The sequence below is a fragment of the Phodopus roborovskii genome, unplaced genomic scaffold, assembly GCF_943737965.1.
Source record: "Phodopus roborovskii unplaced genomic scaffold, PHOROB, whole genome shotgun sequence".
NCBI lineage: Eukaryota > Metazoa > Chordata > Mammalia > Rodentia > Cricetidae > Phodopus > Phodopus roborovskii.
Genome location: NW_026126639.1, coordinates 2810090 through 2825038, shown reverse-complemented (window position 1 = coordinate 2825038; position 14949 = coordinate 2810090). Strand labels below are relative to the sequence as shown.

The window sequence follows — 14949 nt, the reverse complement described above, 5'->3', positions numbered from 1 at the left end:
TGGTTCACCATATTACCTGCATTTACTCCTTTTCTGCCACTGTGTAAATGCATGCATATCTGAGCTCCTGAGAAATGTATATGAAATTTAACTATAGCATCAAATTCTATGTGGCCTCCAGGGGCGTTGCTTTCTGCTTGGGTTGTCTTCTGTCTTCACTAAAAACATGCCACACATCCCAGAATCTGTCCCATCACATCTTCCTTTCACTTTTTGTATGCCTAAGAATCAAGGTACAAAGATTGACAAAGTACGTATCCCTGCCATGTCCTTCTCTACTTCCTCCTACTGACGGCTTTGTAGCCAGTGTGAGGGGCTCCATTCTAGGCTAATTGCTTAGTCTCAAATCCCATGTGCATTAGAGGCAGCTAGTTAGGTGTAACTTACTATGAAAACTGACCACACCATCCCTGCTCATTTAGTCTTATCATCGCAGTAGGATGGTCATTCACAGACGTGCACTCAGTGAGTTAGAAGACACTTTCTATTTCTCTTTTGAAAAACTTTTCATCCAGATGGGACATTCTGTAGACAATGTATACTGTCCTTTGCCTATAGACCATGAAATCAACATTTTTACGTTCCAAACACAGTTCTCTCTCTCCCTGTCTCCTCCTACCCCCTTGCCTCCCCCCAGCCCTTCCCCAGTCCACTTCCCTTCATGGATAAGGGCTCCCATGAGGTGTCAATATAGTTTGGCACAATAGGTTGGGTCAGAGCCAGGCCCCTCTCCTGTGCATTAAGACTGAGCATGGCCTCCTACCATAGGGAGTAGCCTCCAACAGGCTAGCTCATATACCAGGTTTGTAACAGTGATATTTTCTTTGACCAGGACATTCTTAGATTCTCAGATGTTACTGATGGAAGTGGTATGTGTGTGTGTGTGTGTAAATGAACTATATTTTAATAGCTACATTTACATGAAAATAGTCTGTTAAACTAGTGTCCTTGAAGCTCCTGAGTTAAGCTTACTGGATACTGCAGACTTCCTGGGCGGGGGGGGGGGGGGGGAATAGAAAAAATCCAGAGGTTACAAAATTGTGGAAAATACCAGTAACAAACCCAAAACAAACTGGGTCAGAGTCTACGTACCTCAGCTTTAATACTGTGTGATTCCATGGCAATGACAGTAAACTGGGTTCTCTTGTATGCTGATAGATGGCTTAAGTTGTTCCCATCAAGTTAGATACAGACGTTGATGAATAGAGTACAGAGTTCCAAGGCCACAGACTTGAGAGAAATTTTAATCTAGTCCTTACAATTGTACTATTGTCAAAGGTTTGCCAAGATAAAGCCTGCGCTGTATTAAGGATTTCAATGCCCCATTAGTTATTTGTGACTGCATTTGCTGGGCTCCTTCCCCTGTAATACAATGGTCTTCAATAGTTGGTTGTGTTCTGTGAGCAGTGTGCTGTGGGTAGCAAGTGGCTCTGCAGTGTGCATGATCTACCAGTGTCATTCACGACAGTCTCTTTCCAGCAATCTGGTGAATTGTCAAGAGACTTGAGCTATAGCTGCAGACGCCAATGGCTGCCTTTCTTGGAACCACACTATCCAGAGAGCATGACTGGAAAACTTGAGAGGAAGGCGGCCTACCTCCCCTTGCATGCTTTTCCCTATGTTTAGAGTCAACTGGTTTCTTAATTTGGAAGCAATGTAATATCATGAGGGGGTAGGATTAAGCATTATATTTTTCTTGAGCATCACATTATTTTTAACACCGTGCTCTCCATGAATGTAAGCCACACACTGCATGCTTTTAAAAGACGATGTCTTTTGAGATCTAATTCATGTCTATTTGTATCTCAAGTAATTCGCCAACTCAATATTTTGGCTGAGCAATCCAAGTCACATTGTGGTCCAAGTAGCAGGCACTTCCATTGGATATGGGGAGCCTTGACAAGCAATTAGTGATGAATATTTAATTGCCTTCATTACCCTTGAGTGAGCAATGCAGATGGCATTTGGGATGTGGTGATGGGAGGTGAACTCCTCTGAGCTTTGTTTCTGGTCACCTGACTACAGGAAGACTTTCTTTGGGACTTAAGCCACCCCTACAACTCTCTACTGAATAAAAATGAAGCAGGGTTCCCAAATGCAGAGCTGGTTGCTGATGGGAAATCTCTATGTGCACTTTGTGACTAAGGAAGGCTGTCTCCAAGGGGTCTCAGCCTAAGCTCCTTCAGGCACACAAAACCCAAATGCCAAGACTTTTTCTGGGTTTCAGAGAGTCAAAGTCCCCTCCAAATCCCTGCTGATTGTTTTCCTTAATTGCCTTAGCGTTCCGTGTTGAACATGCAAAGGTGAATAAACCAATATCCCGTGGCTCCTAGCAGCCAGCTTTATTATGTATGGCCCAAGGGGAGAAATGTCTTTGAGTAATTATAGTTTCAAGATTCTCATTTTAAATTTCTTTCTGTTTTTTTTTTTTTTTTTTTTTTTAGGAAAAAACAACACTGGAGAGTCTGACTCAGCAACTGGCGGTGAAGCAGAGTGAAGAAGGGAAGTTTAGCCATGGAGTGATGGATTTCAACATGAGTGGGGACTCAGACGGTTCGTGACCATTCCACCCTCAGGACCCACAATGCAGGCAGGGGTGGAGGAGGCGCATTTAGAGCAAGAGAATAGACAGGAAGGCCACTGCCTTCCTGGCCATAGTGGGGGCGGGGTGGGGTGGGGCGGGGGGCGTGGTCTGTGGCACCTGTCAGTGCCACTGCAGACAGAGGTTGACCCCAGCAGTGTGGACTCATTGCCCCAGGATCAGGGGGCTGCATGTGCCAAAGGCAGGGCTTAGATCTAAGATGGCGTAATTCCAAAGCAAGTACCCTGGCCCAGAAGCTCTCCTGCCTCTCGCCACTTTCTTCCCTGCACACCAAACTTTGTAGAACTGTGTATCTTTCAGCTGATTTTTGCAGCTTGCATTTTTCAGCTAAATACACAGCACAGAAGACACAGCCTGGGCATTTTCCTTGTATCTGGGGCCTCCCCTGACACACGCTCCTCACACTGACAGACACTACTCTAACCCAGCGTCCAGACCCCACCCCCACCTTACCAGGACTGCCTGCAGAGAGCTCCACCCACGTCCCCGTTCTATACCTCACATGTGTACAACTTCAAACATGGCAGCCAGCAGCCAGAACCCAATTCAGCTGAGGCAGTAGAGGGAACAGAAGAAAGTGTACTTCTCCATGCAGGACCCCAACCCGGTCTTCCCTCCAGGGCCAGGTGAAGTGTGCTTTAGGCATTTAGTGGCCAAGCCCTGCTACAGGCTGGAAGAGGACTCAGCAAACCGAGGAGAAGCAGAATGTAGAAGAGAGGGAGTCCCTGAGACTCCTCAACAGGCACGCTTCTCTAGTCATCAAGGGCCTCACCAGCTGACAGATAGGCAAGCGTGACCACCTCACTTAATGGCCCCTTGAAATTGAGCATGGGTGCCTGGAACAGCAGAAACAAAATCTTGCAACCAGTCTCGCCTACGCCTAGCTGCTGCAACACGGAGAAGAAACCTGGCTAGCTGGCGCACGCATACACACACACACACACACACACACACACACACACACACACACACACAGGCAGAGAGCCCATTCAGGGTTGACGGAGCCCCGCCCTGCTGCTCCTGTGGCTTCTGTTGCTGTAAGGTGTGAGAACAGGAAGCAGCAGATGTGCCTATATGATCGTTCCCTAGTTACAAACCCATCCCAGGAAGGTGCATTAGCACAACTGCTTGCCAGTCAAGACCACATTCCCATGAATTTTAAACTATGCCCGCACGAGAAAATATACTCTGGCACTGAGAGTTACAACAGCAAAGCTCGTGTCGCCCTTGTCTAATTGAGTAGTGTGCTCATATACAAAGTAGCTTCCAGTCCACACCAAGCATGGAGCATGCAATGAATGAGGGACCATGAGCCATGCGACCTAGACAGATGCTACTTTGCGGCCCTTGTTTTCAGTTTGCCAACCCTGCAGAGGTGATACTGACCGATTGCTTATTGGTTCCTCAGATTAAGGTGTACAGGTGAACAGGAGGGACTTTTAAAAGAAAGGCATGATTGTTTCCCTGGTGGCACAAGCACCAGGAACTCCCAGATTCTAAGTTTTATGCCGTTTTTCCTTGCTTTCAATAACGATAACAGTGAGGACTTAGCAGCAGAGTGCCAAGCTCCCTGTCTCCCCTGGTTCTCATCTCCCAAACCCAAGCATCTTGGCGTCCCAGCTGTGAGACCCTCTGTCACAGCTGCTTTAAGAAGTCACATAAGGCCAGAGGTGGGAGAGTGCAGTGCAGCTTCCTGTGTGACTCCCGGGGTTGAGGGACACCTCATCATTGACGCTTGATATCGACATACAACCATCAATTGGTCCACTGATTACATTCAGTGAAATATATGGTTTTCCCCTACCTTAAACATGACAGAAAACTATCCATTGCCTTCTACATAGACTACATATATATGTGTGTGTGTGTATGCATATATGCATACATGCATACACACACACACACACACACACACACACACACACACATATATATATATATATATATATATATTTGAAAAGAAACACCAACCACATTAACGGGAGGTCTTTATATTGTTTTGACCGAAATTCTATCTAGCATGTTTCTACTAGTGTGTCCTCAGAGACAAAGGGGAGGTACAAATACTTCAATTTCTCACAATCTTGGTGTAGTCTTTCCAATATACCCTAAGAATCCAAAAAAGTAATAAGTCTGCTTCCTGTGAGCTATCCAGTAAATGCTCCAACTTTCCATTGTTCATTGAAAACCCAAGATGTAATGAGAGCTGGGTTTTAAAAATTACACATTTGCCACCACAGGGTTATCTCAGATACTTCATAAGCAAGCACCTGCCTTAGGGACTGGGAATCCCATTATCAGAAAGACGTTTTGTTTTCAGATATTTTAATAGACTGAGAAAACAGTCATGATGGAGGTAGCTTCTCAACACTGACAGAAATGTTGATGTTCCCTGTTTCTAGGAAGTGCCGGAGTTTCAGAGTCAAGAATTTACAGGGAATCTAGGGGGCGTGGGAGCAACGAGCCCCACATAAAGCGTCCAATGAATGCCTTCATGGTGTGGGCGAAAGATGAACGGAGGAAAATCCTTCAGGCTTTTCCTGACATGCACAATTCCAACATCAGCAAGATACTGGGTAAGGAGAGCGGAGGGCCGCGTGGGTACCGGGTAAGGAGAGCGGAGGGCCGCGTGGGTGTCCATAGATGTGTGGTACTCTCTCTCTCTTGCTGGGTATGAAAGGCAGGCTGCCCCTGTCTTCTGCTGCTACAGCATATTAGCGCCATCATTGAGGGCCCTGTGAACAACACAGTATCCCGTGTTCTTGTACTGGCCCCTGGAGAGTGGCCATGCCTGTGACCCTGAAGTCCTCCCTGCTTTAAGATTTATGACAGAGGCCATGTTGCTTCTACACAAGCCATTCCTAGTGATGACCTTCGTGTCTCCCGCTCCCTTGTGAAGCAGCCATGCATGTCTCATCCCTCGCTCGTTCTCCTTTGTAGAAGCATCTAAGTTTTAGAGTTGTGCTTAGTGTGCACGGTGCGTAGTGGGAGGAGACAGGAAAGCTACAGGCTGGTTAATCAGAACAAAGGATCTAGAACATCCACTCCTATGCAGTCAGTGACTCCATGCAGTCTGTGAACCAAAGGTGCTCGTGGTAACTCTTAGGGACATGGCGTTGTTGTGAGCTTAACTGAAAAGAAGCTTAATTTAACCAGAACAGCCCCAGCATACCAGAACACAGGGCACACATTTACCCCAAAGCAGACACAGAGAAGATGGGAAGGGAGGGAGGGAGGGAGGGAAGGAAGTGAGGGCAGGGGTTATTGGACAGATGGATGGACAGACAGAAGGAGGCAGGGAGGGCACAGAATATAGGAAGACTTCTGCAGACTGACTTAAGACAAGATCCAGGCAGGGCGAAAGGGAGATGAAGGCGCCAGTCTCCATTTGCCTTTGGACCTTTGCCACTGACGTTGTTACTGCCACTACCCTCGTCGTTATTTCCAAGGAGCACGATTCACTACAACATCAAGGTGGACTTCACATTGCCCATTCTCTAACAGTTAGGGTTGGGAATGAAAGCACCAAGCTCTATCAGAAAAAGAGCAGGCCTTGAAGACAGGACGTAGCATGTGCGTAAACTACTGAAGCTAATTAAAGTCGATGATGCTCTTGGAATCTCATAGACGTTATAAAGAAATACCTCTGCGGATACGTTAAAGAACTGATTGCCTACACATGGTAACTGAATGTAACCCTCTGTGTTCACACTTTCATATTCTCAACAAAGGCAGTCGATGCCACCTAGGTCACAGGATGTGCACGCAATGCCATCAAGTCACATAAAAACACATGCGTGTGTGTGTGTGTGTGTGTGTGTGTGTGTGTGTGTGTGTGTGTGTGTGTGTGTGTGTGTGTGTGTACTTCTGAAATGGTTTTCAGATGAATACATGGATGTTGTCTGAAAGATTAGAAACAGGGTTTGTATATTTGAGAACATAAACTCGTACAAAGTAAGCCGCTGGTCGTGATGAAGGTGAAACCAGTATCACTGATGACTCTGCTGTGACTCAACTATGTCTCCGTTAATTTCTTCGTTCTACTTCATCATTAATTTGCCACACTTTTAAAGACAGGGCCTTACTATGTAGACCAAGCTGGCCGCAAACTCATAGATATGCCCACCTCTCTCTTCCAAATGCCAGAATTAAAGGAGTGTGCCACCATGTCTGGAGGGATCCCTCAAATTGAGCATGCTGTACCTGCTTCATCTGGAGTCACCTTGACAGAGGAGCTCAGTACTAAATCCATCTCACTGGTTAAAACTTTATTCTATATAGAAGAGCAGACAGTTGGTGGCTGGGGAGGAAGCTCAGTGGTTAGGAGCACTTGCTGCCTGAGTTAGGTTTTCAGTACTCAAGAAGAGAGGCTCAGGACCGCCCCCAGCTGCAGCTCCAGAGTACACAGACCCTTCATCCTCTCTCCATCAACACACACACACACACACACACACACACACACACACACACACGGAAGTCTTTGAAAGTGTTATTTTGGTTGGTTTGTTTGGAGACAGGGTTTCTCTGTGTAACAGCTCAGGCTGTCCTGGAACTAGCTTTGTGTAGATCAGACTGTGTAGACAGATACCTGCCTGCCTCTGCCTCCTGAGTGCTGGGATTATAGGCATTTGACACCCCACCTGTGTGTGTGTGTGTGTGTGTGTGTGTGTGTGTGTGTGTGTGTGTGTGTGTGTTCTTTTTTTTAAGACAATAATTTTTCTAGGAAATGTAGCAAAGATTCTTTACGGTACAGTACTAACTGATTAGGAGAATCTGTTAAGGTGGGAGTTGCTATATAGCCTCTGACTTATATTCTACATATAAGGTGGTTCCAGGCCAAGCCTCGCTGATAAAGCCATATTAATTAAACATACAGCATTTATAGTCACACAAAAATTAAACACCAAAGTGTTCTGGGCCTCGATATTTAGTTATAGCTTTAAATAAAAATAAAATCTTCAAATAGCCACAAGATGGTTCTGAATGGCCTATTTCATATAAAAAGTACAAAGGAGGCTTGATGTTTTTCTCTTTACTGATTGTTTTGGATAACAGCCTCCGACAGCATGCTGCTAATTCATTCTGCTTAAAACAGGCGCTTGAGCTGGGTTGACATTTTACGTAGTCTCTGGGGATCCTAGTTGACATTTTAAAGGGCTTCTAAGCATTTTATAATACCCTAAAATCTGGTTTTAATAAGCCATTCTGCTGAAATTGTTAACATACGGAATCACCTTTTACTGTTTGGCGCGAGATCAGGGGCTGGGGGACATCTTTTTCTGATTAGATATACAGTAGTCAGAGTAAAATGTGCAAATTCATTACATGCCCCATGGAGATGACATCGCTGCTCAGTACAGGCTCTCCTCATGTAGCATACTGCCAGACTCAGAAGTCGGGGTGGGGGGAGGCGAAGGCAAAGGCTACTTATTTTCTCTTATTTTGAGCATCAAATATTTTTTTGCTGTAACTTACTCTTCTGTTATGAAGAGGCATTCCCCAATAGTCTATTCATTTTCATTGCAAACAGCCCCACAGCAAGCCACTTCCTTGTTATACTTGGCTCTGGGAACAAATCAAGTAGCTGTTTTCATCTCTTTGTGGGGAAGGGGTTAGACGACCACAATGTCTTTGCCATACTCGGTGGGTGTATTTATGGGATCTGCAGTCAACTGCTATTGTTGCCGGGAAGCCATTGAGACCAAACCCAACTTATCAGTTGGCTATCTTTACCCAGAGGGAATGTTAAAGGTGTAAACTAGTTTTGCCTCCAAACTGAGACTGTGCGGTTCTAATGTGGAGCTGAGCCACTCCATCCCAGGTGCTACCTGGATACCATGATTCATAATTATGAATAAATAAGGCTGTAGGCTGAGTAGTGGGAACATGCATGCTTGTAATTCCAGAGTGTGTAATAGGAGAGACCCTGTCTCTAAAAGCAAAAGGTACTGGCTTAAGGCTGGGGATTCTGAGGGGAAACATGTCAGAAGTTAAAGCAGAGAGTTTTAATTCTCAACCTACCAACCAACCCACCATTATGCACATGTTAGGAGATGTAGGTAAACATGAAGGTCAAGACAAGACAGGTTACCTCCTTCAGTGAGCATTTCCTTTCCTTAGCCAAGAGATATTTTAGAGAAAATCTTCAATGATCTAACTGAATCCCCTTATGTCTATATTCGGTTTTCAGAGAAGACAGAATCAGAGACCCATGATTCTCTTTGTATTTCTTCTCCCCAGGGGACTTTTTCTGGTAAACTGACCCTTATGAACTGATCTGTGGTTTGAAATCTGGTCAACACTCTGGCAAGAAATGCCATGAAAAGACTCAATCTCATTCAACAATATTTAACAATATCTGTGTTTCTGACCCTGTGGAGGTCACACACCAGATACCTGTATATCAGACTTTCACACAATTATTCATAGCAGTAGCAAAATTAAAGTAATGAAGTAGCAACAGAAACGGTTTTACAGTTGGGGATCAGCACAACATGAAGGTTGCAGCATTGGGAAGGTGTCAGCCCTCTTCACCCACCATGTGAGTCAGGCTTGGCTGATGAGCATCACAGGACCCAGGATGACTCAAGGTTCTTAGCACAGTTCTCACATGTGGTAACTCCAGATCCTTCTCCTAGCCTAAGTCCCTATCTAAAGGGGTTAATTCGGAAGTGCAGTGAGTTTTACAGACACTGTCTCTGAAACAGCCACATGATACGTGTGCCCTCAACATAGAAATATACTCCAAGACTCAGTAAGCTATGGAGTCACAATATGTGTTGGATTCGCATGGGGTTTTCGCCGGTTTAAGTGCATCATATAAAGTTCTTGAGCTTTACAGTGCATAATAAGCGAGTTTAGTTAGCTGTTCATTCAAGTCAAAAATAATGCACTGCCCAGTGATCATGTCTTTGGGTGCATAATTTCCTTGCAGACACCTCTGCTCTTGTGAAAATCTCGCCTTTCAAGTTGATTTCGCTAATCAGAAACATGTTTATATAGTTCTGGATTTTGTCCAACATTTCTTTTTTCTCTCAATTTCTTCCTTGTTCTCTGTGGCATCTCTCTCTCTCTCTCTTTCTCTCTCTTTCTCTCTAAGGATTCTTGGAAGCTCTGTGAGTTGGCATCCTAACCTCCTTGTCTCCACAGGGTCTCGCTGGAAAGCTATGACTAACCTAGAGAAACAGCCATATTACGAGGAGCAGGCTCGCCTCAGCAAGCAGCACCTGGAGAAGTACCCAGACTATAAGTACAAGCCCAGACCTAAGCGCACCTGCTTGGTGGACGGCAAGAAGCTTCGCATCGGGGAGTACAAGGCCATCATGCGGAACCGGAGGCAGGAAATGCGACAGTACTTCAATGTTGGGTATGAGAACTTCCTTCCGGCCCTATGTCACATAACACCAACTTCCTGTTGTCCACAAGGGAACATCCCCCTTGGCTGCCCAGTTGCAAAGCAAACTTTTGGAAAGGAACCTACAGTCTTCCCCCGCCCCCCCAAGATTATTTTGTACCCAGTAAGTAGCATACATAACATACAGACAGAGAGATATGTGTTTCTATGTTTGTATGTGGAGAGACATCCACTGCGAGCCCCTTGCTCCCCTGAGTTCTATTCACAAGTCATTTCAAATCACAGTCACTTCAATAATAAATACAGTCTTGATGTTTGCTGTTACAAGCTTAGAGGTATGGCCAGATCTTGCCAGGTCTTCTCCTGGCTAATGTTCATGACTTCCAGCACTTTGCTATGATAAGTTTCACTACTGGCAGCTTATTCAAGATAACACAACCCAACAGTAGTTCCAAAAGAGTCACTTTCTTCTGAGTACTGTGGAGCTACACACACACACACACACACACACACACACACACACACACACGCGCGCGTGCTTTCTGTGTGTGCATCTTCTACAGTAGAAATTACATTTAGGACACAGCAAGGTCACAAACAGAAGAGTTCCATCCTGAATTTAGAACCCCGCCTCAAGGATGCTCTCCGCACAGTGATGCTGTAAGCACTGCAGAATTCTCAAGATACACAAGAAAGAAGTCACTCGTGCTTGAAACAGTATGATACAGAGAGCATAGGATAGCAAAGGGCACTCTGGGTATAGGCAGAAGGTGGCTGAATAATGAAAGCAAAAGGATCATACCAGCCCCACACCCTCCAGAGCCAATGTGCTCTGTGCAAGGCTCTGGGATGCCACTATTTCTGGAGCATATAGTAAATCTATGAATGGATAAACGCAAGAAGGAAAGCCCAAATAAATGCCTGGGAATCCCATCACACCAGTATCAGCTAAATCAATCTTTAAAGTTCAGTGAAAAACTGTGAGTTCCCATGTTAAAAGGTTTTAAAGACTGGGACAATAGGAAATAAGTATGGAACTGTAGGCAATTCCTGGGGTGGTATGTCTATAAGGCTGGCTCAGCCTGCAATCCCCAAAGGGCTCACACCATTTCACACACTAGGTAGATATCATTACAGCTTTACCTTCTCATATTTTGGGAACCATAACTTTATTCTGAAAGTTCTAAATAGTTTAGATTTTTTCCCCATTATACTTGAACTATATCTTTAGGCTCCATTGCAGGAAAAACAAAAATCCCTTCCATCCTTCATCATGAAGAACTGGGAGGCAAGCTTGTGGATAATTTTGCTTAATCTTTCTGTGATAATTTTTTTTAACCTAATAATAAAACAGAATTATTTTAATTGTCAAATGGCAATTTGGTTAAATGCCTCCTAATCTATGAGGCAAAGCACAGGCAGGGGAAGGCACTAGAATCCACACAGGGTGTCACTGAAGCATGTTGGGCAATGGGGTGAATGCTGGTTCCAGTTAGTGCTGAGGCAGGGGACAGCTGAGATCTCAGGGAGACACTCACCCACTCTTTCTGTGACAGGCAACAAGCACAGATTCCCATTGCGACCACTGGAGTTGTGTACCCTGGAGCCATTGCCATGGCGGGAATGCCATCCCCTCACCTGCCCTCAGAGCACTCGAGTGTGTCCAGCAGCCCAGAGCCTGGGATGCCCTTGATTCAGAGCACTTACAGTGTGAAGGGAGAGGAGCCTCACATCAAAGAGGAGATTCAGGCTGAGGACATCAACGGAGAGATTTACGATGAGTATGATGAGGAAGAAGATGACCCAGATGTGGATTATGGGAGTGACAGCGAAAACCATATCGCGGGACAAGCCAACTGATAAGGGCCAACAGACTGTTGCGTGGCGAGCCGAGGACTTAAAGAAGCCCTAGCTGCTCCATCCTTACCAGTGGCCAAGCACATTAACTTTCTCATACACTGACTGTTATTTGAACTGTTAGTCTTAAATAGTTGGGACATCAGCTGACAAATAGACCTCAGCCTCAAAAGGCTCGGAAAGGAAACAATTTCCAAGCAGACAACATCAACAAGAGATTGAAATAAGCTATGGGTAAAACAAAGCCAGTAACTCAGCTGCTAGACCCCAGCACTGAAGTCTCACCCGTCAACTTTTTTTTTTTTTTAATAAACTTTATGGCTGTTTGTTCTATAACTAGAAATTCTCACTCAGGTACACAGTGCCAACAAGTGGCTTGTGAATGTGTTTTGTTGTTTTGTGCTACAATTTTTTAAAAAGAAATAAGTTTTGTTTTGTTTTGTTTGGGGGATGGTTCTGGGGTTTTCTTTTACCTTTTTGTTCCTTTGTGATTGTTGTCTTGCACCTGACAGAAAGAGGGAGACGGACACTTGTTCCCTCTGCCCTCTCTCTCTCTCTCTCTTCTGCTTTAAAGATGGGGTCCTGTGTGTGAGGGTGGGGGAAGAGAGGAAAAACTAAGAGCCTGGTTTTGCCTTCCTTGCTTCTACATCACACAATCAGCAATCATTTCCTGTAGAGACCTCTAACTCTTGCACACAACACTACATCTTTTAAGCAAGTGCCAGCTGAAGCGATCACCAACTTCATTTTCCTTCATTTTCTACTCCTTCATTACTCCTGTTCCTCCTTAAGTTGGGACAGTGTTAAACCTTAGACAGTCCCTGGAAAGAGCTGATACACCAGCAACTGGTGAGATTGATTTTTTTTTTTTTTTTTAATGGAAACTGTAGGTGCTGTTCTCAGGTGAAAAGAGAGAGAGAGATAGAAATTTAGAGAAAAAATATTTTCTGATCTTGGATTTCTGTGTGTGTATGTGTGGGATTATGGTACATTAGACACATTCCTATTAGGGAATAATGTTGGGACATTGTAAGCAAAGCCCACATATGGGAATGGAATCCCACCTCTCCTAAGCAAGTGGTCTAGAAGCAAACTTGACCTTGACTTTGCATGTCCAGTGACAGTGGAACTAAGTGTAGGGCTAAGAAATTCTATTTTTCAGTTTCTAGTATATTATTGGGTGGACCTGGTAGCCCGGTGTCATGGAGATGTGCTTGGCAAACATGGGAGCTACCAACCAAATGCTTCCTGAGGTCCCTTTTCCCTGGAAAATTTGCTTCTTCTAATGTTTGCTACTTAACTTAGTGGTGTGTGTGTGTGTGTGTGTGTGTGTGTGTTTCCTGTTGAAACTTTGAGTAAAACAATCATTTTTTTAACTGCATATATTTGGCCATTTTTCAGAGACACAGAATTAGGGTGTATCTCCACCAGTCCATCTTTTCCTGATCAGGAACTGGTAGTTCTATAAGAATTCCTATTCATCTCTCCATGCAATGAGGTCAGAGACTGCATTTTACAAATGGGGGCCAAGTGTAGTCCATGCCATAAGAACCAGGATTTGGTTATAATTCCTACAGCACCACCAAGCAGACCCTTACTTCTGTATGGTCCTTCATGTTGACTTGAGTCTGCTAAAGATCAATTGCTGGTACCAGCAGAGTCCTTGCTGGGAGCAACAGCCAATGGTGACAGGACTGGTGATCTTGACATCACCAACGGAAGGGCCAAGGCAGGGGTAGGACCTAGTCAAAGAAACCCAGAATCATTTCAGGTCACTCACTACAGTTAGTGTTTAGTATCAGTCAGTCAGCACTGTAGCCAGTGGCCTGGGTACGTTACACTGTAGCCAGTGGCCTGGATATGTTACATTATAGAGCCAATGGCCTGGATATGTTACACTGTAGCCACTAGTCTGGGTATGTTACACTGTAGCCAGTAGCCTGGGTATGTTACACTGTAGCCAGTGGTCTGGATATAGTACAGTGTTACATCGTGTTTTCATTTTGCCCCACCAAACAATGCCCTCAAGTTTGATTTTTCTGCACAAATAAGCAAAAACAAAAACACACATACACAAAAAAGAAGTAAAATCCTTTTTGTTTTTCTCTCTCTCAAAAGTCTTGCTCTGAGGTTTTGCTTGGAAGAGCTGATCATACCTGCATGTCAGAGGTTTGGTTCTATTTTCTGTTTGTGGTTTGTTTGTTGTTTTATTTTTTTAATGACTGTATTTTCCTTTGAATTGCCTTTTTTTGCTAGTGTTGTAAAATGATGATAAAATAATAATAATAATAATAATAGTAATAATGATAATAATAATAATAATAACGGTCAGCTGTTCCCAGATTAGTAAATTATGTATAATTTATTTTATTTCTCCCTTTATATTTTATTCTGATTTGATTTGGAAGTACAGCCAGTAAGCTGTTAGGTATTTAAAACTAATTTCCAGCTCTTATACACATGTACACACATACATGTATGTGCATATGATACACACATACTCATCCACACACTTGCTTCTCCATCTGTGACTTCCTCTGTGTTATCAGTTTGGGGCCCGGAAGTGTCAGTTCAGGTGTTCAATATGAAGGGGTGAATTAGTAGGAGGGTTGTGTTCAATCTTAATTAACTTATGCTCTTTTCTCTCATTTTAGTTATTTAATTACCAATTATCTAGAGCCAAGTTTTTGTTTTTGTTTGTTTTGAAGCACTCTGAATAAGAGAAAAAATAGACACTTGTTTTTATACCATTATAACATACAATGTGAAAACAGATTTATTTAAAAAAAAAAAAAAACTGTTTCTCTGTGTCTGTTAACAAACCCTCCTGACTGATGTGGATTGTCCACTTGCATATGCTGGGTTCCTATCTCACAGTACATTCTAGACAAGCTTGCTTTTCCTTCCTTAACCTTGGGCAACAAGAATACTTTGTAGGTCCACATAGATGCTACTGAAGGCATCCATGGCCAAAACCCATGCCAATACAGCCCTGTCTGAGCAGACTCTCTCTGTGTCAGCCTTTGTCTTATTTGAAGGGAAAACAAATTGTTCGTGGTGACCTGCAGCTGCCGAAACTCTCCAGTTTAGTTGAGTTTATGTCTGTGATTGAACTGTGCCCAGAGAAAACCACAAA

The 14949-nt window shown here is 44.1% G+C and overlaps 1 protein-coding gene across 6 annotated transcripts in view; it reads left to right on the top strand.

The window, feature by feature from the left end:
- Sox5 (SRY-box transcription factor 5) overlaps positions 1-12149 on the top strand; it is a 358999-nt gene extending 346850 nt beyond the window's left edge. For all 6 annotated transcript variants that reach the window (XM_051173350.1, XM_051173348.1, XM_051173347.1 and 3 more), the window contains 4 exons: positions 2445-2553; positions 5005-5178; positions 9752-9968; positions 11513-12149. In XM_051173350.1, the coding sequence (XP_051029307.1) occupies positions 2445-2553; positions 5005-5178; positions 9752-9968; positions 11513-11816 (804 nt within the window). In that variant the 3' untranslated portion in view covers positions 11817-12149. The remainder of the gene's footprint in view (positions 1-2444; positions 2554-5004; positions 5179-9751; positions 9969-11512) is intronic.
- Positions 12150-14949: the final 2800 nt, after the last annotated feature.